Source organism: Conger conger, chromosome 9 (genome assembly GCF_963514075.1).
Source record: "Conger conger chromosome 9, fConCon1.1, whole genome shotgun sequence".
Lineage (NCBI taxonomy): Eukaryota > Metazoa > Chordata > Actinopteri > Anguilliformes > Congridae > Conger > Conger conger.
In genome coordinates this window covers 60,906,444-60,930,073 of record NC_083768.1, presented here as the reverse complement: position 1 = coordinate 60,930,073, position 23,630 = coordinate 60,906,444, and the positions used below count along the sequence as shown (strand labels likewise).

At 45.2% G+C, this 23,630-nt stretch overlaps 3 protein-coding genes across 8 annotated transcripts in view; all 3 read left to right on the top strand.

Annotated features, from left to right (window-relative positions):
• hoxa3a (homeobox A3a) overlaps positions 1 to 6,962 on the top strand; it is a 35,063-nt gene extending 28,101 nt beyond the window's left edge. For all 6 annotated transcript variants that reach the window (XM_061253657.1, XM_061253661.1, XM_061253658.1 and 3 more), the window contains 2 exons: positions 2,293 to 2,756; positions 5,340 to 6,962. In XM_061253657.1, the coding sequence (XP_061109641.1) occupies positions 2,408 to 2,756; positions 5,340 to 6,115 (1,125 nt within the window). In that variant the 5' untranslated portion in view covers positions 2,293 to 2,407 and the 3' untranslated portion in view covers positions 6,116 to 6,962. The remainder of the gene's footprint in view (positions 1 to 2,292; positions 2,757 to 5,339) is intronic.
• A 423-nt stretch (positions 6,963 to 7,385) lies between these two features.
• LOC133136304 (homeobox protein Hox-A2a-like) lies at positions 7,386 to 12,844 on the top strand. The gene is made up of 2 exons (XM_061253662.1): positions 7,386 to 11,169; positions 11,801 to 12,844. Exons 1-2 carry the CDS (start codon positions 10,806 to 10,808, stop codon positions 12,526 to 12,528), a joined length of 1,092 nt encoding a protein of 363 aa, XP_061109646.1. The 5' UTR covers positions 7,386 to 10,805; the 3' UTR covers positions 12,529 to 12,844.
• A 3,328-nt stretch (positions 12,845 to 16,172) lies between these two features.
• Positions 16,173 to 17,442, top strand: hoxa1a (homeobox A1a). The gene is made up of 2 exons (XM_061256077.1): positions 16,173 to 16,668; positions 17,123 to 17,442. Exons 1-2 carry the CDS (start codon positions 16,173 to 16,175, stop codon positions 17,440 to 17,442), a joined length of 816 nt encoding a protein of 271 aa, XP_061112061.1.
• The last annotated feature ends 6,188 nt before the right edge of the window (positions 17,443 to 23,630 follow it).

Sequence of the window (23,630 nt, the reverse complement as noted above, 5' to 3'; positions counted from 1 at the left end):
TAGTGGTGTAGTGGAATGTTGAATGATGGTGGTTTTCATAGACTTGATGTATACCGTTCAGAAGAGGTTTACACAGTTTCGGGTTGTGATTCGTTTTCCATGAGGAAACTGAATGAATTAATCATTTTGGATACATTTGTATTTACATTATGTGAAGCTATGTTGTATTTTTGGTTAAAATGAATAATAGCACATGCATTTATATAAATTAATAATAATAATAATAATAATAATAATAATAATAATAATAATGTATTTATTTATGTATGTATTTCAGGCCAGTCACTAATGCTTGACCAAACTTTGAATTGACTTGAATTGTATTATTTATTTATAATGGGTATAAAAATGTATAAAGCATGTAAAGGTTCATGTTACCATGAACCTGGAGGATGACACACACTTCTTCCTCAGTGTTCGTTTGTGGAATGAATTAATGAATTAATGAATAAGTGAATGAATGAGTGAATGAATGAGTGAGTGAGTGAGTGAGTGAGTGAGTGAGATTTCTGAGCCGTTATGGGCGGATAGATGTGAGTTGTGGTTGTGAGGGTCAGAGTTATGGGCAGATAGATGTGAGTTGTGGGTGTGAGGGACAGAGTTATGGGCAGATAGATGTGAGTTGTGGGCGTGGGGGACAGAGTTATGGGCAGATAGATGTGAGTTGTGGGCATGAGGGTCAGAGTTATGGGCAGATAGATGTGAGTTGTGGGCGTGAGGGTCAGAGTTATGGGCGGATAGATGTGAGTTGTGGGCGTGAGGGTCAGAGTTATGGGCGGATAGATGTGAGTTGTGGGCGTGAGGGTCAGAGTTATGGGCAGATGGATGTGAGTTGTGGGCGTGAGGGTCAGAGTTATGGGCGGATAGATGTGAGTTGTGGGCGTGAGGGTCAGAGTTATGGGCAGATAGATGTGAGTTGTGGGCGTGAGGGTCAGAGTTATGGGGGGATAGATGTGAGTTGTGGGCGTGAGGGTCAGAGTTATGGGCAGATAGATGTGAGTTGTGGGCATGAGGGACAGAGTTATGGGCAGATAGATGTGAGTTGTGGGTGTGGGGGACAGAGTTACGGGCAGATAGATGTGAGTTGTGGGCATGAGGGACAGAGTTATGGGCAGATAGATGTGACTTGTGGGCGTGGGGGACAGAGTTATGGGCAGATAGATGTGAGTTATGGGCGTGGGGGTCAGAGTTATGGGCAGATAGATGTGAGTTGTGGGCGTGAGGGTCGGAGTTATGGGCAGATAGATGTGAGTTGTGGGCATGAGGGACAGAGTTATGGGCAGATAGATGTGAGTTGTGGGCGTGAGGGACAGAGTTATGGGCAGATAGATATGAGTTGTGGGCGTGAGGGACAGAGTTATGGGCAGATAGATGTGAGTTGTGGGCGTGAGGGACAGAGTTATGGGCAGATAGATGTGAGTTGTGGGCGTGAGGGACAGAGCTATGGGCAGATAGATGTGAGTTGTGGGCGTGAGGGTCAGAGTTATGGGCAGATAGATGTGAGTTGTGGGCGTGAGGGACAGAGCTATGGGCAGATAGATGTGAGTTGTGGGCGTGAGGGTCAGAGTTATGGGCAGATAGATGTGAGTTGTGGGCGTGGGGGACAGAGTTATGGGCAGATAGATGTGAGTTGTGGGCGTGAGGGTCGGAGTTATGGGCAGATAGATGTGAGTTGTGGGCGTGAGGGTCGGAGTTATGGGCAGATAGATGTGAGTTGTGGGCGTGAGGGTCGGAGTTATGGGCAGATAGATGTGAGTTGTGGGCGTGAGGGTCGGAGTTATGGGCGGATAGATGTGAGTTGTGGGCGTGAGGGTCAGAGTTATGGGCGGATAGATGTGAGTTGTGGGCGTGAGGGTCAGAGTTATGGGCAGATAGATGTGAGTTGTGGGCGTGAGGGTCAGAGTTATGGGCAGATAGATGTGAGTTGTGGGCGTGAGGGTCAGAGTTATGGGCAGATAGATGTGAGTTGTGGGCGTGAGGGTCAGAGTTATGGGCAGATAGATGTGAGTTGTGGGCGTGAGGGTCAGAGTTATGGGCAGATAGATGTGAGTTGTGGGCGTGAGGGTCAGAGCTATGGGCAGATAGATGTGAGTTGTGGGCGTGAGGGTCGGAGCGGGGCCTGTGTCTCGTGGCACGGCCGGCAGATCGGCCGCGGGGAGGAAGATGGATGGGCCTGTCATCGTTTGGGCCTGTCACCCTTTGGGCGTGTCACCGTTCTGCGTGTCACCGTTCTGCGTGTCACCGTTCTGCGTGTCACCGTTCTGCGTGTCACCGTTCTGCGTGTCGCCCTAGGTGCAGCGGAGGAGGCCATTGGAGGAGAGGCGTCACGTGACCGCGGCGCCAATGTTATTCCACACGGGCGTCAGGACCCCGTCAGTGTGCCGTGAGAACCCCGGGAAGTTGCGTGATGCAGCAGGGCAGCTTCTACGACGGCCCAGCGGGGTGCGGTCGCTATGCGTACCCCGCTCCACACGGCCGCGCCTGCAGCACCGCCCCGCCCCAGTACCCCACCCCCACCCTCGCTCACGTGGGGAGTGACTACCCGCCCCCCGCCTGCTCCCTGCACCCCCCCACCGAGCACGGCGACATCACCCCCCCCGCGCCCCCGCTGCCCTCCTCCCCCGTCTCGCCCCCGGCCCACAACGCGCCCAGCACCAAGCCTGCCCCCAGCGCCCCCCCCTCCAGGAAGCAGCTTTTCCCCTGGATGAAGGAATCCCGCCAGGGAGCCAAGCAGAAAAACAACACCTCCAGCACAGGTAAACACTCCAAACACCTCCAGCACAGGTAAACACTCCAAACACCTCCAGCACAGGTAAACACTCCAAACACCTCCAGCACAGGTAAACACTCCAAACACCTCCAGCACAGGTAAACACTCCAAACACCTCCAGCACAGGTAAACACTCCAAACATCTCACACCCCAAACATCTCACACTCCAAACATCTCACACCCCGAACATGTCAAAGTCCAAGCATCTCAAACTTTGATTTGAATATATTATGTATTTGTTATGGATAACCATTAGTCTTTACAGGATTACAGTTTCTCCCTTTAAGGCTCGGCCCAATAACAGCAGGCATTTACAGTTCATTCATTATATTATGTTTTCTACATACATGGTTTTTGTTCTTATTTTTGGTGAGGCATAGGCACACTTCATTTGAACAAAACTGTTGATGTATTTATTTATTTTTATTATTAACTATTTTCACAGGAAGGTTGACTGCCTCTACATGCTCTCTGCTGAGCCCCCCCCTAACATGCATGTCTTCAGATTATGAATTTACGGTTGAATCATTATTATGAGCATTTTTATTTACAAATAGACTTTGCTTTTATTTCTAGCAAAACATAGGCACATTTCAGCTTTGGTATTTAGTGGAAAAGGAGTGAAAACTCTTACATGCTCTGTATTAGCTATTGATCATGTAATGTAATGTAATGTAATGATCAACGGACAGCTTTATCCATGAGCCACTAATCTAAGCAGAGAGCCGCCTGTCTTCTCCCAGCTCTGTGATGGAGGAGCTGTTCTGCACCATAAGGTCTCCAAATGTTCTGATGGGCTTTTGCTGTTAAAACCAAATGTGCTGCTCAGCCTGGCTAAACAAGCAGGCTGTTTACTGTGGTGCGTCGTGATCAAAGGGCATCGGTGTGGGAGTGAGGCTCATTTACATTTCAAACACACCTGTGAGCGTCACTAATGTGGGGCAGCCTGTAGCGTAGTGGTTAAGGTAAACGACTGGGACACGCAAAGTCGGTGGTTCTAATCCCGGTGCGGCCACAATAAGATCCGCACAGCCGTTGGGCCCTTGAGCAAGGCCCTTAACCCTGCATTAGTCTAATCAACTGTACGTCGCTCTGGATAAGAGCGTCTGTCAAATGCCAATAATGTAATGTAATGTCTTGAGGCTGTGGAAACTGTTCTCACACAGAACCCCTGTCACACAGACCCAGTGGGCGGTTATTCAGTTATGTGTGTGTGCTGGAGTCACAGGATCTCTGGAGTCAGGGTACGATTTATTAAGATATAAATGATTAAATTCATTATTTGTTTTCCTTTTTTAAAAAGAAAATATAAAGTGCCTGGCAGTGGAATGTTGACTGTTTGATGTGGGCTGAGATCAGGCCAGCACAGACCCACACAGATTACATCTTATTATTATTGATGTGATTACTTTCATTGTTAGGATTATTTTTATTATTTTTATATGAATAATATTAATTCTACTTAACCTATTAATTCATTAATATTGTTATTGATAAAGTTATTTAATTTGAGGGTTTATTTTTAAGCAGACTGGTGTGATATTTCAAATTGGACTGGAGCACTCCCTGGGCAGCTTTAGTTATGTATTTATATGCAAGGAGTTCTGTTTAATTGAGCCAATCATCATGAGTTATTACTAATTACATTACATTCATGTAACTTTTAATTATGAAGACTCTTATTACCTCTACTGCTGTAGCCATACTAGTAATGAAAAACAACAACAGAAATATGCCAATGTTTTTGGTATTCAATTCAATTTTTTCAATTCATACTTTATTTCAGACTCCAGATGAAAGACAAGACATAACAATAGCATTTGAAGAGTAGGGGTTCTGGAATGTTTCTTTTCCATAATTCTGAGCCAGTGCCCTGGAACTTTCAGTTGAAAGCAGTGATTGTGACATCAGCATTTCAGTTGAAAGCAGTGATTGTGACATCAGCATTAGGATGTCCAGTTAAGAGCACTCTCACCACACAGCTGTGATCTCGGGGGGTTGTGGTGTTGAGAACCCAGGGCTGTTGAGCGCAGACTTCCCCCCGGTTTGCAGGCGTGGTAAAGTGTGCAGATTGTGGGAGCCCTCCCCCTCCTGGGATAGAGCTGTGAGACTCCCAGCGCTCCTCTGGAACACAGGATGGGTGTAGAGCCACAGGATGCAGCTACGGTGCGACACATGGGCCAAAAAGAGCAAGTGCACAAAGGGGGGGGGGGATACCAGCCCCACCTTACTGGAATACCACCCCGCTTCCTCCCTAAAGTATACACACACACACACACACACACACACACACACACACACACACACATCTACACAGACAGACACACACACATGTGCACACACAGAAAGTACTGATTTCAAGTTTTGTATTTTGCAAGATTGCATGTATTTATTTTTTCAATCATTCATTCATTCATTTATTAAGTAATTCATTGATTGTAACTGATACTGCTTTAGATCGCCATTTGGGTATTTCTGTAAAACCTCACGGTCAGTGCATTATCGCTGGCCTCTGTGCGCTTCTTATGCGTGTTGCTGCGCTGATGTTGTGCTTTCTTCCTCGCGCAGTGGAGAGCTGCGCCGGAGACGCCAGCCCGACCGGATCCGCTGCGTCCAAGCGAGCGCGCACCGCGTACACCAGCGCGCAGCTGGTGGAGCTCGAGAAGGAGTTCCACTTCAACCGCTACCTGTGCCGCCCGCGGCGCGTGGAGATGGCCAGTCTGCTGCACCTGACGGAGCGGCAGATCAAGATCTGGTTCCAGAACCGCAGGATGAAGTATAAAAAGGATCAGAAGGGGATCGGGATGATGCCTTCTCCCGGGCCGCAGTCTCCCCGGAGCCCCGTAGCTGCACCCCAGGCTGGGGGGTACCTCAACTCTATGCACGCTCTCGTCAACAGCGTTCCCTACGAATCCAGGTCACCCACGCCATACAATAAGCCCAATCAACATGCGTATGGCATCTCCACGTCATATTCCGCGCCCATAAACAACGCCATGAACACCTGCCCACCGCCGCAGAAGAGGTATCCAGGGACAGGCGCGGGCACGCCTGACTATGACGCGCACGCCCTTCAAAGCGCGGGCTACGGTTCTCACGTGCAGGGAAGCCCGGTGTACGTCGGCGGGGGTTATGTGGATTCAATGGCCGGCTCCGCTCCCTCCGTGTTCGGCCTCACGCACCTCCCACACCCGTCCTCCGCCAACATGGACTACAACGGCGCCATCGCCATGGGCAACAGTCACCACCACGGCCCGTGCGACCCACACCCCACCTACACAGACCTTACGCCGCACTACTCTCAGGGAAAGATGCAGGAGGCGCCCAAGCTGACGCATCTGTAACGCGACTGACAAGTTGGGGAGGAAACGCCCTCTCGCCCGCCATATTCTGACCTCCGAACCCGCAGCTTTCTTAAAAAAACAAAAACAAACAAAAACAAAAAAGAAGAAGAAAAAGGGGAAAGTCCTCATTAGCATATGTCCCTTATGTTTTATTTTATAGTTTATTGTGTGACGTAGCTATAGTGTGACGTAGGCCCAGCAGTCATTCTCGTTGCTTGAGTGTCTCTTATAACTTCGCCGATGTTGTTGTTCCACGCGCATATATTTAGGACACCGCGTGGAGGCACAGATATAGAAGCTTTTTTTATTATTATTTTTAATCAAACAGGGTATACGAACAATTTTATTTTTTACGAAATTCTTTAATGTGAATTTGTTGCTTTATTTATCCGCTTGAAGAAGTTTTTTGTTTGCATTTTGTTGCACTTCCTGAGGCCTCGCAGAATCTCGCGCCTCGGCTGAGAATCGGGACCTCTGTTTGTATTCTGACGGACTTTTCAACATTATTTATTTGCTCTGATAAAAAAAAAAAAAAAATCCGTTTTTGAAGTATTATTTATCCCCATCTGTTCGGCGCGGGGGAAAGGCACACGGCGCGCGGCTGGAGGTCTTTCCTCGAGCCTGTGCGCGCGAAGAGCGGTTTGGCAGAACGTGGGGCTCGCGTCTCTTCAGCTAAAACACACCAGTCATGCAATAAGACTCGAGTGGAAGGCTTGGAGAATTAGACTTGTTTATTTGAAAGATTGATTTTTATTCGAAGACAAAAATCATGTTTTTATTGTCTTACATTCCATGCTGCTCCGATTCTGAGAAATAAAAAAAAACTAAAAATAAACATAAAAACATGTCTTTGTATTCATGAACATTGATTACATTTTACTACATTATATAATAATAATAATTATAATAATAATAATAATAATAATGATACTACTACTACTACTACTAATAATAATAATAATAATAATAATAATAATACCAGAATAAAAATATTTTCTTGCAATTTCCAATTACCTTTAAGTATTAAAGATCGAAACCTTAAGATTCTGCGATCTAACAACCCAGCACACAGATTTGTATGCACACACTCGCGTGTATAAATGTGTGCACTTTAACTAGGGCAGATGACGCTGGTTCGTGTAGGTCTGTGTTCTTCTTCCCGGTGCTTGAGAAGCGAAACCAGGCCGCGCTCTCCCCCACCCACGCCGGGGACATCCATCAAGCCCAGTCAGCGAGGGATGGGGGGGAGGGGTGGGGGGGTTGAGTGGGAGAGAGGGAAAAAGAGAAATGTAGATTAAAAAACTAAGTTTCACTATTTTCACACAGGCATGTGGTCAAGTATTTTAATGGGATTTACAAATGAAACTAAAAATACTAAGGCCGGACATTTCGCAGGCTTAAACTGAGAGAATTGTAATGTTCAGAATCACAAGTTCAATACAATTACTAGCACAAATGTAAACGTTAATGCGATCGATCGCTTTGCATAGGCCTATGTAACATAATATGAATATAATAGTACACAGAGCTATTCGTGTGATTATAAAGTCTGTCGGCGAATTATTTTCGGGAAATTAAATTTCTATTAGCAGCAGTAGAAATTAATCAGTCTATTTCTTAATCTTTAATATTTTTCTGTCAAAAAGTTTCATTTTCCTTGCAATTGCTTTATTGCAGCTAACATTTTCCCGTGCGTCCGATACTTTAAAATACGTTTTTTCATTTTTTCCATTGTTCTTTGCGGAGGCAGAAGCCATTTTAAATCTTAAACGACGCGCAGACGCTCCGTGTTAATTCAGTAATAACGTCGGTCCCAAAAATGTCAATTTTCCCCTGGTGGTTTCATATATTTTATTTTGTATTTATCTCGAGATTCATTTATCATTAGACTTTTCCTGCACGAGGCTACTTTGCCCAACGAAAAGCGCGTGAAATGTATTTATTTTAGTTTTATCTATTTATTTCATTTATTAGGAATAACTAAATTAATAGGTAGGCATTCCCTTGCATTAAACTTTTCCTTTTCCTAAACTTGAATGGATATATTGCTAAATTATCATTTAAACATTCACGTTCACACACTTCCTTTGATAAGCAACGTGATTTATCTTTACCTACACATTTCGTAACGTTGAGAGTACTAATTCATGTATTCGGCCTTGGAGCGGAGCGCCATATGGCCAGCAGGAACACGAAGAACAATTGATCCGCCAGGTTTCTTCTCATTAATCAAAAATGTACACACGCCCAATTATGTGTTCCGTATGGTTTTATTATTTTAATGTGCTGTAAATATTTCTGCTATCTGCTATCTCCAGCTCAACAGCGAGGTTTTTCCTGAAGTGCGTTTTGTGGGAAAAGTGATTAAATTCTGGCCAGAGTGGAGTCTATGGATCCGAGTGGGGTTTAGCAGAATGCGCGCGCTCGCTCAGTCTATTCACAGAAAGCCTCGCTCCCTTCCTACGCGTTTAAACACAATAAAAGCACTTAAACGGAAGTGTAGCCCTTTTCAAAATAATCTGTTTTTAAATTGTTAATAATAATGACGATGACGATGATAACAGAAAGGTGTGTTACTCACCAATTATGCTTCAGCGTATTGGTCTCAGAAAAAAAAATTGTATCTTCTAAAAAAAAAAAATGTAAGGGAAGCCGAGGAGCTTTAAGTGCTCAGAGCCTCTGCCGTCTTCGCGGCCGCATTTGATCTCGCGGAGAGTTAGAAGGTTTAAATGTGTTCTCGGGGCACGGGGCTGTCAGGGGGAAGATTGATCGCGCGCAGGCTTGTAGACTCTTTGTTTGGTTTATAAGCAATAAGCCTGCCGTCCCTCTCTCGTTTAAAACAAACCATTTATCCTCTTATTTAGGATAAGAAAGAAATACCATAAAACGTTGCATTCAATGTCGTACCAGTCTAATCGTCCAACGAATGATTCTCTATTAACGACAGAATACGAATCAAAGTCGAATCGAGTAGCGTTTTGCTTGACCGAGACAGCACATGATATGCGCATTATAAAACATTTTTGTTTTTATTGTTTCGTTTAGAACAATCCTCATCTAAAAAAGGAAAGTGGGGGATTTTATTTGAAGCTGACTTACCACACCTGGATAAACCATCAGTGGGGAAAGGCGCGTGCTGCCGAAAGGTCGGGTGGTGGAATCCTGCGCGCGCCCTGTCCTGTCTTTGTGTCTGCTGTCTGTTCAAACTAGAAACATTATTAAATCATTATTTACATCATTATTTACATTACATTATTGGAATTTGGCAGACGCTCTCATCCAGAACGAAGTATAGTTGATTAGACTAAGCAGTATTATTTACATCATTATTTACATCGCTTTCTCATATTCGGTGAAAAGGGAGAAGTTGTTGAGAAGACTGTCGTGGCTCAAGCATGTGTATAATTATATAAAACAGTAAAATGTTAATTTAATACTGAACACCATATATGCCCATTTTACTGCATAATGGTGGTATCTACAATTGTCATAAAACAACAAGATAAGCATAAATATTATTTGTTAAATAAATTATATTCAAATTTTATATAGATAAAGAAATGACACAAATAATTATGAGATACACAAGGCATATATAGAGAGAGGAGAGAGCAGAGAGATATCCCAACACAACATGTATGTTCTTCATAAGTGAAGGTTGTTTAATGGTGGTGTATGAAGTGTTTATGTTTACATATGTTGTGTGTGTATCTGTGTGGTGTGTGTGTGTGTGTGCATGTGTATGTATGGGTCTGTGCATGTGCATGTATGTGTGCACATGTGTGTATGTTTGTGTGTGTACATGTATGTACGTGTCTGTGCGTGTGTATGTGTATGTATGTGTCTGTGAATATGCATGTATGTGTGTGTATGTGTGTGTGCATGTGTGTGTGTGTGTGTGTTTACGTGTGTGTGCATGTTTGTGTGCACGTATGTATGCATGTATGTGTGTGTGTGTGTACATGTGTGTGTGCATGTGTGTGTGTGTGTGTTTACGTGTGTGTGTGCATGTTTGTGTGCACGTATGTATGCATGTATGTGTGTGTGTGTGCATGTGTGTATGCATGTATGTGTGTGTGTGTGTACATGTGTGTGTATTAACGTGACAGAGGCTTTACACTGCCTAGTTTTCCCAGAATCCCTGTGCGAGTGGCGTTTCCTGTCAGAACTTTCTAGATTAATGGGGCACTTTGTTAGTGACTGCGGGCTTTGCATGTAGACGCTGGGCTGACTGGCGAGGCGCGAGCCGTTCCCTTGACACCCAGAAACAACACGACGCGCGGACGCGCGCTCCCGCTGCAATGGCGATTCACAAAAATGTACATCAGGGGCAGCAGGAAGGGCTGTCGGGGACGAACTGGCCGGAACGTGTAAATAAAAACAGTCCTTCCGCCCAGAACGAGGCGTTCCTTACAGACTTTTTGGATCAATCACGCGGACAGTGGCTTCTTTTGATTAAACCCCAAATTGTCATTGGGCAGAAGTAATCATGTGACAGGCAATTCGGTCCAATTTCAACCTTGTCTCCACGAATTCAATAGTTTAATAGTAGCGCGGTCCCCATACGGCCGTAATCAGTGAATTAGAAAAAAAAATATTAGCCACAATTTTATTTTATTTATAAATAAAAATAATCTGGGACAGTGCATTGTAATAAGAGCGAACTTTCCAACGCTCCGAGGGAGAGGCGATGAATTACGAATTCGAGCGCGAGAGCGGTTTTATCAATAGCCAGCCGTCGCTCGCAGAGTGCCTGACGTCTCTTCCCCCCGTCGCCGATTCATTTCAAAGTTCATCAATCAAGCGCTCGACGCTTTCACACCCGACTCAGCTCCCTCCGCCCTTCGAGCAGGCGATCCCCATCCTCCGCCCGGGCAGCCACCCGCGGCACGGCCGGCCCAAGCAGAACCCAAATGGCTGCAGCCCTCTCTCCACCGCGGCTCTGCCGCCGGAGTACCCCTGGATGAAGGAGAAGAAGGCTGCCAAGAAAAATCACCTGCCCACCTCCACGACCACAGCCTCCGCCAGCGGAACTGCCTGCTTCTCCCCGGAAGGTGAGATGTGCGCATTAGTTAGAGAGAGACAGGAGAGAGGTGAAAATAAGAAACTAAAGTGTTGTTTTTTTATGCTTTTTGGATCTGGGTCGTGCCTAACAAAGTTGGAAGGAATAGGCAAATTATTTATATCTGTTTTGCGATGCGCTGTGCGTGAGATTAGCCTATCTGCGGATGTTCAATCAAAGTTTCTCCCCAAACTTGTGTAACACGAAAAGATTTATTTGATTTCCACGCTGACCTTCCACGCCGCGCGGGTGCCAGGGCTGTGATGTGACAGTAATGAAGAGTGATCGATGCCCACTGCTCTGCGCGCCGCCTGACGTGTTCATTACCCAGCCGAGCTGAGCCGCATTCCCAGCGCCTTGCTGCTATTTTGGGGGCTTTTTTCTTGTTTGATCATAAGGTCGGTGAATCCCCAGTGTACAAACACTGCTCCAGTTGCATTGGCAAAGCAACAATCGATTTTTTTTACTGCAATTGGCGGCCATTTTGTTGCAATGTATGTTTTAAATTCAGTGTATTCTCGAGTGGGTTGTGATTGCACCACCAACGGAAACGCTGGGATGTTTTTTTCCCTGTTGCTGCTGCAGCTACTGTAGTTAATGTTGTCACTGATTCTGCGTCCCAGGCTCGCCCGAGATTCCGGACCGCGACGTCGCGGGATCGCGCAGGCTGAGGACTGCTTACACCAACACCCAGCTCCTGGAGCTGGAGAAGGAGTTTCACTTCAACAAGTATCTGTGCCGCCCCCGGAGGGTGGAGATCGCAGCGCTGCTGGATCTGACCGAGAGGCAAGTCAAAGTGTGGTTCCAGAACCGGCGGATGAAACACAAGAGACAGACCCAATGCAAGGATCACCCCGGCGGCGAGGGGACGGCGCCGAGCGGGGAGGACGAAGGGCAGAGCGAGGAGGAGTCTGGTCCTCTCTTCGAGCGAACCCGAAACAATGCGACCGGGGCCCCGTTGGAGAGCGACGGGTACTCCTTTCAGCAGCGCGCCCTGGCCTCACACCGGCCACAGAATGTGCACAATGGAGCCGCTCGCCGCTGTACTGTCCCACCTCTCAACAGCAATGACAACAATCTCAAACATTTCCTCAGCCCGCCGCCCACTGCTCCGGCCCGCACGCCAACAATGGGCCCATCTCCCCTGGACAATGGCGCTCCCCCTGCCCTGGACGGTCCCACCGTGCAGGACTTCTCTGTGTTCTCGGCGGATTCCTGCCTGCATCTCTCAGATACCGCCTCTCCCAGCCTGTCGGGGTCGCTGGACAGCCCGGCCGACATCTCTACGGACGGCTACTACTTCTTCTCGGACTCGCTCACAACAATCGAGCTGCAGCATTTAAACTATTGAAAACCGCTCAGCGTCTGCTCTTCTTTTCCCACAAAGGTTTCTTTTTTTTCTTTTTTTTTCTTTATACGAAATGATCAGACCATTGTGTTTATGGCTACATTATAGATAATTAATAAAATGAGGTAAGACAACACGCTTTGATCCATTTTAGTTTGATATTTGAGCGAGACAAATTTTAATAGATTATTATCAAAAGGCAATATACTGGCTGTGTAAACACAATTATAGAACAATCCTTATGTCTTTATTTTTGTATGGCTTTCAGGTACCATGTCATGAATATTTTTGTTAGAATAAAGCTGACTTGATACCAGTAGCTTTCGACAAATGTGTCGCTGGGTTCTTTCATGAAACTTTTAAAAGTATTACGTCACAAAGACAAAGTACGAATATAGATATAGAATGTACGAAATTGTATGTATATTGCACAAATAAATTATACATTTAATATACAAAATAAGAAAATATGTCAAAAACTAACCTGATGTGATTTTAAGTTTTTGAGATGAGAATAGGATGTTTGCTATAATTAACATGTTGAAAACACTTTGTGAAGAACTTACAAACTTAAATGGTGAGTAGAAGTCTGAAACTTTATTGTGTCGATCTTGAAAATACATGAATTAGCTGCTTAGTCAAAACACATCGAAAAAAGAACCAAAAGTAATTAAATAACAAAACGATTTTATTTGACACCTAAATGCCCAACATCAGGCCTTTCCGTTACCTCCATCTTTCTTTACCAGCTCTTAGGAAATAATAAATACACTTTAGGAATTAAATTACGTCACAGTGTGGATCGCCTCGTTAATAAAAACATTGATTAGCGACAAACGGAAATGAAGCCGTTGTAATTTTTACCCAGTGGATTTGCATTCATTCGCGTTTCTTATTGGAGAATTATACGGATGCAGTTGTAAACTCCTTGACCGTAAACACTTAAAATCTGCTGATAAATATTATCTTAATTACTAGCAGTTTACACAACGTGGCCCGCGACTTGTGAAGAGAGAAGTCATGACATTACACTGCGCGAGCTGGAGGACAGGCTCAGGAATTTCTCGATGAAATTCTTCCAGAAATCATAAATCAAACCTTTTTATGAATGAACGTGTCAACGGAGAGATCAATCGCCCAGTCACAAACGCAAATAAAAACCTCCTCCGTGTTCGGAGGGAGCCGGGTATCCGGCCAAAAGCGTCAGTAGTCGGTAGTAATTCATTTTTATAGAGCGCGCTGCGTGTCTGGCTGAAGAGTGGCGCGCGGCGTAATTCAGCTCGGCTGCTTCTGGTTTCTCACATTTTTTCATTTTTAAAAAATACGAAAAATTATTATTACCACAAAATAAATAAATATGATGCTTACATGTTATTTTATTCAATATTTAAATATTTTAAATGTCATATATTAAGAAAAGAATAATATATCACACTAATATGGGCCTACTAATTGCATACTAGGCCTATATGTAAAATAATATTGTCGTACTTTATTTAGCATATTAACACCGATATAATAATTTTATGAAAACATACCTGCATCTCATTTAATTGTGAAAAGTGAACACATAGCTAAAAACATTGTATTTGTGCTCAAAGTCGTTACTTTTATACTAACCGCCTATTAAGTACCCGATTTGGAATTAATTTAACGTTGACATTCCACTTTATGAGGAAATAAGTTATATTTTATGAATCTGACGCGCTCGCATTATCACACATGCCTGTCTATTTATTTTGTTGTTGAATTTCATCACGTGGCTTGAGTGTAGGCCGTTCCTCGAGTGGCTGATCAATAGAGGGTCTTATCTACGCGATGCGCGGCGCGTAACCTTATTATATCCCACTGTGGAGTGGCATCTTGTCAATATCCCCATCACAGCATTCGTTCTGTACTCAGCTTTTTAAAGTTCTCATACAATGATGTTTCCAAAGCTGGTTAGCAGTGAAGCTCTCCTAGAGCACGACCCCCCTACTACAGGCCGAAACACGCCGAGCACGGAGGCGGATCACACCCGGCCAGGGTTCACCCAATCTGGGAACTAGAACCTGCTGTCGAAGCGTCAACATTGCCTGTCTATTATTGAATATTGTTTCCATTTTTTTTTTGCTACAATTATATATGTAAAGTTTTGGAATTATTAACCAGCACAAGCGTCGCTGTGCTAAGAGCGGCCGAGACGCTGCTGGAGGTTTGGGCACCAAGGAAGAGGCAAGAGGTTTTGCTTTGTTGTTTCCGCAGCGGAGTCCGCGAGAGGAGCGCCATTTTATACTGGAGCTACAGCCGCGTGCTCATTCTCTCTGAGTCAGGTTTCAGGGGGAGGCCACGTGTCGCCCCCCAGAACATTTTACAGACTGGGATTACATTATGACGTGGGGATCACGTTATTTTTTATAGATGGCTCCGTATTATGGTTAACAAGGGAATATGGGCCATATGGAATTTAAAATGATACGTCACATTTTATTTATTTATATCAATACATTTAGCTCCCGTTAAATGTACCTAAAAACAAGATAGGACGAAGCGAATACACTACGCGCAGGAAGTGTACATGGCAATGTTCTAAATAGCTAATAAAATTGTGAGTTTTTAAACAATCTTTCAAAACCCGATTGCAATTATACGCGGGAAATGGAGAGAAAAATGCACAGTATTCAGAGGCGTGTGCTGTCAACACCGCAACGCCCATGCCCATGAAGTAGGTATATTCTGAGTGTGTTACCGCGACTATCTGAGCGTGCTTCTGTATGCACGGAATGCACATGCGCAGAGTGAACCGCCGCGAGGCAGTGATTCGCAGCTTTTTTCCTTTTTTTAACGCGACAGAGTGCGAGCCTCTCATCTCCATGCCAACAGCTGTGAACACAGACTGACACCAAGTCTGTTTCCCTGCCACTATCGTGACAGCCACCTCGATTCAAACGCTCCCAGTCTCAAGTAGGTCAACACAAGGAGACGAGTTTACACTACACACACACACACACACACACACACACACACACACACACACACAGAGTGTACACACACGCATGTACACACACACACACACACGCATGTACACACACACACACACACACAGAGTGTACACACACGCATGTACACACACACACACACACACACGCATGTACACACACACACACACACACACACACCATATATTTTGACACTATCAACGTTCACCATGCTAGTTTACTGATAATATCCTTGTATTTAAAGTATTTATATTCTGAAATGTTGGCTTATCTTACCTGCTATAGGAAATATATTATAGTCGCAGGTAATGTGAAATTGGACAGTGGTTGTTTGACTGATACAGAACCAGCAGATGGAGTCGGTGTTAACCTCGCGCCTGTCTCCGCGCCCATCGTTAGCTCTTACGATATCAGAGCTGACGCGCGTCACCTTGATCGGGGACCGTTAGGAATTTAAATGCCTCTAAAACGGTGATCTGTCACCGTGGGAAGGGCGCGCTGAGCGATGTCGCGCCCTCACTGGCTGACCCCAGCCACGTGACGGCCAACGGTCACTCACAGCGCTTACTACTGACCCGACGGCTGGAGCCTCGGGTTGCACGGTCATCCGGGGTGAGGCACCGTCAGTGCTGGCCCGACCGAGTCAGTGACACCAGAGGCGATGCGGCGATGAGCAGCTTCTTAGATTACTCCGTGACGAGCGGAGACGGCACGGCCTGTGCCGCCGGAGCGCTTTATCCAGATCACAGAGCGACTGCTTCCCCATCTTGCGCTGTCACGGCTAATAACCGTGTGGATGGTGAGCGTCTTATCGCGGCCAGGGGGTCATCTGGTGCCCTCGCGCCTCTTCCACAGCAGCCGGGGTCCTACCAGCCGCAAGGCCCCTTGGGTATTACATATGCCACCCACCACGGCGGTGGCTCCAGCTACGGTCAGTACGCGCTGAACCCGGAGCTCGACTCCTGCGCCGGGAACCGGCCCTGCGGCTCTATCGTTTACTCCGGGACATTTGATCCACGTGGCTGCGGCGGAGGCGCATCCCTGAACCAACTCCAGGGCACCCGCGCCGCGTACGGGCACGAGCAGCCCGGTCCGTGCTGCTCGCCGCTGTCCGCGTGCCCCGCTCCGGCGCAGACCTTCCGCTGGATGAAAGTGAAGAGAACCGGTGAGTGTCAGGCGGGAAGGGGACGAAACTTGATTCCTATTCTTTATTCAGATTGGGCCGGTGTGTATGTACGATTTTGCTGCCACCAGTTACCCCGGCTCGATCAGCTGATTAGCCGTATATGCACCACGACCAATTCAGTCGTTAATTAGACCATAATAAAATGCTACAAGATAATAACATTTATCAGCTGTCTATATGACGGAATGTGGTTTTAAATGACAGGTCATGTTACTGATTGGGCGAATTAATTAAGAGCAGAAGTTGGTGTGAAATGCAGCCACAGACACGGCCCACTGATGCGCTTCCGCTCTCACTGAGCTCTGCCCAGGATGGAGCCCTTAGTCACGTCATTATCAGCGGCGTCTGTTCTGCCAACGTGCCCCCTCCCCTAAGTTCTGTTAATGCTGCAGACAACAGCTGCGAAACCGTGACAGCACGTCTCCCCCGCCAGGCAGGCCCCCCCCCAGCGCGGTCCGGACCAACTTCAGCACGCGGCAGCTGACGGAGCTCGAGAAAGAGTTCCACTTCAACAGGTACCTGACGCGCGCGCGGCGCGTGGAGATCGCGGCGGCGCTGCAGCTGAACGAGACGCAGGTGAAGATCTGGTTCCAGAACCGGCGCATGAAGCAGAAGAAACGCGAGAGGGACGGGCAGCTGCCCCAGCGCCCGTCCGGACCGGCGGAGACCGAGGGGAAGGCGGGGGACGCCCTCCAAAAGGCGCTCTCTGCCCGACGCACGCCATCGCCAGCTTCGCCCACGGGATCCGCCTAGATCCCACTGGCGATCTAAACGGATTTCAATAAATCCCCCAAAAAGCATTATGCGATCAGGAATGCTGAGATAATCATATTTTAAAATATAGTCAACGTATTTCCAAGTCAAATAGATATTAGGAAAAATTGGGTGAATTATAATAAGAGAATAAACCATTATAACGAGCAACTGGCCAGTAAATACCCCAATTAATGCACTATTCGAGCACTTACAGTGTAAATGAAACCTACATGTTTAGCATTTTTACTTTTTTACAAGAAGAAGAAGAAGCCAGGAGAACGGAGACCTCGTGGATTCTATAGTTATATACTCTATACTTCGCGGTGCTGAAGACCAGCACTACTACGCACTGCTACTACTACTACTGAGTTATTTGAGTTAAAATCCCCTCCAGCCTGTGCTGGAACATTCGTTGAATACCTCGTCATTCTTACCTGGTTGCGTCAATAGTGTCACATCGGTGTGTTGGGTCCAGGTGAGTGTTTGTGTGAAGTTTGGATGACGCGTAATGGGAGCTCACCTCTGTTACACCTTAAATTATCACAAAATAAAATAGATTCCCCCCCTAACCCTCACCCTAACCCTAACCCTAACCCCCCCCCCTTTAGATCGGTGCTTACGGGTCACTGTATGGATTAAATCGCATTTGCTTCTATGTCACATCACCGTATTGTCTCATTTGTGTCTGATGTTTTTTCAGTGTATCGCGATATAGCTGTAGACAGCATTCAGTTTGTCATCCGATCTATATGTAATAATCTATAGCCAACCTATTGGGCTGGAGGAAAGTACGTCCCTTCGCAAGAGGGTGCGGAGGACGAAACCGCGTGTGTTAGTTTTTTAGGGAAACAGAGATCCTTTTATAACGCGCATATTTTATAACTGATGCAGTAGAGTAGAGGATGTCTAATGTTGGGAGCACGGCCTCATTCCTCGCCACAGAGACAGGTGTGCCTAGGAGGTGTTTCAGGTGTGCCTAGGAGGTGTTTCAGGTGTGCCGAGGAGGTGTTTCAGGTGTGCCGAGGAGGTGTTTCTTTGAAACCTTCACTCTGAGAAACAAGCAGTTATTCCGGTTGTCTGACTCTCAGCAATGACTAGACCAACATTTAAAATATTTTGTCAGAAGCAAGAAAAACACAGAAATCCGTTATTCAAACTGTTAAGTGGGATCGAGCTTGGCCTAACTTTCAGTCGCGCCTCAGAGTGAACTCCATTGCTGAATGTATATTAAAGACAGCATGAATTACCTATATAGGGTCTGTTATATCTCCATTTTTGAAACACCTGTAAATATGTCCCTCTGAACAGGGCTGTTTGGTGGCGGCACGGATGGTGCAGTGGGTAGCACTACCGCCTCACAGCAAGGAGGTCCTGGGTTCGAATCCCCATTGGCCGGGGCCTCTCTGTGCGGAGTTTGCATGTTCTCCCCGTGTCTGCGTGGGTTTCCTCCGGGTACTCCGGTTTCCTCCCACAGTCCAAAGACATGCATGTTAGGCTGATTGGAGAGTCTAAATTGCCCGTAGGTATGAGTGTGTGAGTGAATGGTGTGTGTGCCCTGCGATGGACCGGCGACCTGTCCAGGGTGTATTCCTGCCTTTCGCCCAATGTATGCTGGGATAGGCTCCAGCCCCCCTGCGGCCCTGATCAGGATAAGCGGGTTAAGATAATGGATGGATGGATGGATGGATGAAGAGGGCTGTTTGGTGATTTTGGAATGCGAAGATTTAGGGTAACTCAGTCACTCACTTCTGGCTTTGGACTTTTTTGAAATATGATTTATTTATATTTAAGCATCAGGGAGACGCTTCTTTTCAAAGGAAACATTTGCATGCATTAATTTCACTGAGTAAATATTGTGGATAAATATCGACAGGTCTCTTCATCCGCGCGCATGGTGGTATCATCGCTATTTTGTTTTATTGACGGATTTAATGCATTTTGAAGAACTAGCCCCGTAGTTTTGTGTTTAAAACTTCAGATGGAGCATTTTCCTGGTGCTTAAATACCATAAAATACCATCACAAAAATACTACAAACAATACAAATATGTGTGTCGTGGCCTACAGGACGGTATAAGCCAAGCATCTTTGATCATTTGTTGGCAGAATATAGAATGTAGCCGAATTCTTTCCTGGGTGCATTATGGGATATTTTGGATTGTCATGAGAGCTCTTTATGTAGAACACTGCTGACTTGGGCACGTCATAGACATGTGTTCTTCTGACGTCATAAACAGCCGCTGTCGGACAGAAGTTCCAAATCTGGAAACATTGGCCCACGCACTGGGAAGGTCGATGTTGAAATCTCAGAGTGTACACCGTGTTGATCTGCACCGCAGAGAAAACCCCACCCCACCCCTCCCTTCTATGGCGATAATAATCTAGATTTTATTACTTAACAGTTTATTTGCGCTAATTCACTTTGGGTAAATTATGAATGAAGTAGGCTAACTACTAACCCGGTTTGGTTTGTGTAGGTTATACAGCAAGTCTTCAGCGTCAGCCTAGCTGTAAATAGCTTATATTAGCGATGGATGATAAACAGCATTGTATCACAGTAAATACACTGCAGCCCATCAGATTTGGCCTAACTGTGCGTTTCTGTGCGCCTTTCTTAATGGATTACATCCGAGTCCGGGTTAATGGCTTTCCTATTCATGTTTATGCGCGTTTCCCACTCAGCGTAAACCTTGGATGGACTCGCTGCAAGCGTCCTTGACGTTTCGTGCCAACTTTTCCTGACACGTGTTTAACTTCAGAAGCTCGCGCCCATTCTCCTTCCTCCCTCGCGGTCACCAGGAGTAGAGACGCGGGATTGAGTTACGCGCCTGGCCCCGGTCTCGCTCTGCGCGCGCGGCGCCGCTGGGAGTGATTGATGTTCACCTTTACCTTGAATCCACCTGCGCGAGCGGTAATTGTGCAGGCCGCGCGGATCCAGCCACTTATTCCCCGGATGCGCGACAGAGGACACGGCCGCGTAAGTGCTTGTGCTCGCGAGGGGCTTGCTTTCTGTTCAATACCCGCTTTTCAAAGGCGGAGAACATTCAGGGGAACCCCGGCCTGTTTGTTGGGAGCTTGTGGGGCGAGTGCGGAATAGTCAGATTGGCACACATTTCTACTGTCTTCGTATTGTTTAATTGGTGAAATATTTAGTGTGATCTGTGCGCTACATTGTAGCTCAGCTCAGTTCATTTTTCTTCCGCTTGTTTGGCTGCATTGGCGCTGCTTTGCAGGTGAAATAATGATGAAATATTTCAGGGCCTTCACTGAGATTTAGTTCTCGTGCTTACTTCATACACTTCATGCGGGTGTGCTGTTCCTGTTTGACACGCTCGCGCTCTGGTCTGGTGGAATGACGGCTCAGTTTGTTCTTGGACAGTTAAAACCAAAGGTTCGGGTTCTCATATTCAAATGTTAATATTAAAATGTGTAATTAATGTATGTATATTTATCTGTATATTTTTGGTATTTTGAGTGTAATTGCGTGAGAGTCTGGCTGGTTTTCAGTCCAGAAATATATTAGGCTAGTTGATTTTACCTTTACATATTTTTTGTGGCCTAAATGTTTTCCTGTATGAACTACGGCGTTTCAGTTAAGGCCGTAACTTAGTGAGTTATGAGATGGGTAGCCCGGCAGTGCCCTGGCGCTCTAATGGAAGAGGCAGTAGGTCAGTTTGAGCACGATTCTGTCGCTTTTATTTTTTTTAAATGCTACTAGCCTATATTATCGGCCTAGAAGTGGATTTCCAACTCTAGAAAGAACGCAAGTTTTACATGTGACCGCAGGTGACCGCTGGTGGAGGCGCACCACACCTGGGAGCCAATAGCTATAGGTATATCACCAATGCTTGTATTTCAGTCCTACTTGCTTTGAAGCGGGAGAGGAACCGTTTCTGCACCGGAGAGAGAAGGTTCGGTGGTTCTGTGGCCGATATGTCTCGCTGGTTTTATGACCCTGCAAGATTTTAATTATTGTAATTTTACGTCCGACTAACGACGGTGTTATATCTTCTCGTTACAGCGATGTGTGTGTGTGTGTGTGTATGTATATATATATATATATATATATATATATATATATATATATACACACACACAGATATATAGCTATAGATATAGATAGATATAGATAAATAAGCAGTCTATTTTAACTATACCATATAGAAGCACGAGAGGCTATATTATAAATGACAAACAATTAAAATATGAAAATTAATATATTCACACGTGAAAAGGAAATGTGGTGACTGACTTTTTCTTTTTCTTTTTTTTTACATTACATGGCATTTAGCAGACGCTCTTATCCAGAGCGACGTACAACAAAGTGCAAATCAAACACAAGAACAAGTGCAAAGAGGACCTGAGAGGACAGTACAGTTCCGAGTCCTAGTGTAAACATACAGAAAATCAGAACCCTTGAAGAGTACAATCAACATTTTCACATGTGGATGTGGATGAAAATTTCTTCTTGCGAAAACAAAACGTATGACACGTAATGAAATCACCTCGTAAAATGCCACATTTTCACATCGAATGGCTTTTAAAGACGCACCGTATGCGGAATGTCAGGATTATTAGCGGAATGTCAGGATTATTAGCGGAATGTCAGGATTATTAGACCCGATGTAATGTTAGGCCTATAAAACATATTTTATCAGGATATTAATTTTACACAATCAATAGAGTTGAATCAACGGCTTCTCTAATTCCATCTCTTCTTACATTTGAAAATACTGGTTTGATATTTTTATAGTAGACTATAGGAAATGTAATGTAAATAACATATTATTATTATTATTATTATTATTATTATTATTATTATTATTATTATTATTAACAATAACAAAAAATGTAGCTATATATTGAATCCGGTTGCCTATTCTGGTAGTAGGCCTGAATACGCTTTGAAAGGACCTAGCTGATTTAATCGTATTTTTAGTAAATTCGCCTCGGTGGTGATTTCGCTTCGGTTGTAATGATAAATAATGAACCGGAAAAGCCACGAGCCGCTGATGCTGCATATTTGTCTTTAAGTTCCAAAAGAAAGAGTTCACGCGGACCGTGACTGTAACTCCTGATAATAATTGTATCCTACACTGTTTGGTGTACATGTCCACTTGTGTGTTTAAACAGTAGTTTTGAGGGTAGCTGAAATTTTGGGGGAAGCAGACGTTTAGGGGAAACTGAAGTTTTGAGGGTAGCAGTAGTTTAGGGGCAACTGTAGGCTTTCACTCCACAGATTAACTGTCTGTTAGATCCTCTCAATGGCGAAAGAGTCGCGCGACCCTGGGCACCACAGGAGCAAGGTGATTGGATTAGAAACAGACCGTGACCCCCGCGACCCCGCGCAGGGTCACTCTGCGGTCACTCACAGAGTTTGTTGCCATAGCATCCAAACCAAAACACCCCGTACCCGCCTGCAAACCCTGCGGTACGTGCCGAGGTATCCAAAGTCTCGCGTTTCATCCGAAACCCACCTGTAGTTTTAGATAATGTTGAAATAGATGTAGACATGTTCTGACCAAACGAGTGAGTTTGAAGCAGCGGGTCACCTGCGGTTCTAAATGCGGCACACTGCGCAGCACTGCTGGGCGTTGGGCCCCGTTCTCTCGAGTAGGCGAGAGGGGAAGACCAAATACTCTGACCCAAACTGAGCTCTGGAAATACGCAGTGTCCAGCACTTTCGCCCAGAGAGCCGCCGGGTCCAGCTAGACTTCAGAGTGGCATAACAACTGGTATAGGGACGCAACTGGTTTTCACATTGTGACAATAGTTCTGGCGAAAAGCTGGAATCGTTACCAAACTAATGGGTAGCCTATAGCCTACGTATCTATATGGGTCAACAAAAGACCAAGCAGCAACTATTGTATTATTATTATTATTATTTTTTTTATTTTATTTTTTTAAATTTTATTTATTTATTTATTATTATTATTATTAAAAGGATAATCATTATAACAATATGGTTGTTATAATAATAATAATAATAATAATAATAATAATAATAATAATAATAATACAATTTGTGTCCATTTTTTTATTGAGCCAAATTTTGCTGCTATGTTGAACTAAACTACAGGCCCAAAATAAAATATTTAGTTTTTACAAAAGTTTGATTTCGCTGCAAATACGAGGGCGACAGGTTATGTTTGGAATCGAACAGAAACAGTTTTCTTTTGTTTTAAT

Bases quoted from the DNA above. Each gene is read 5' to 3' on its own strand.
- hoxa1a (XM_061256077.1), top strand. From the start codon at position 16,173: ATGAGCAGCTTCTTAGATTACTCCGTGACGAGCGGAGACGGCACGGCC. The intron at 16,669-17,122 runs GTGAGTGTCAGG...CTCCCCCGCCAG, and splicing joins GATGAAAGTGAAGAGAACCG to GCAGGCCCCCCCCCAGCGCG.
- LOC133136304 (XM_061253662.1), top strand. From the start codon at position 10,806: ATGAATTACGAATTCGAGCGCGAGAGCGGTTTTATCAATAGCCAGCCG. The intron at 11,170-11,800 runs GTGAGATGTGCG...TCTGCGTCCCAG, and splicing joins TGCCTGCTTCTCCCCGGAAG to GCTCGCCCGAGATTCCGGAC.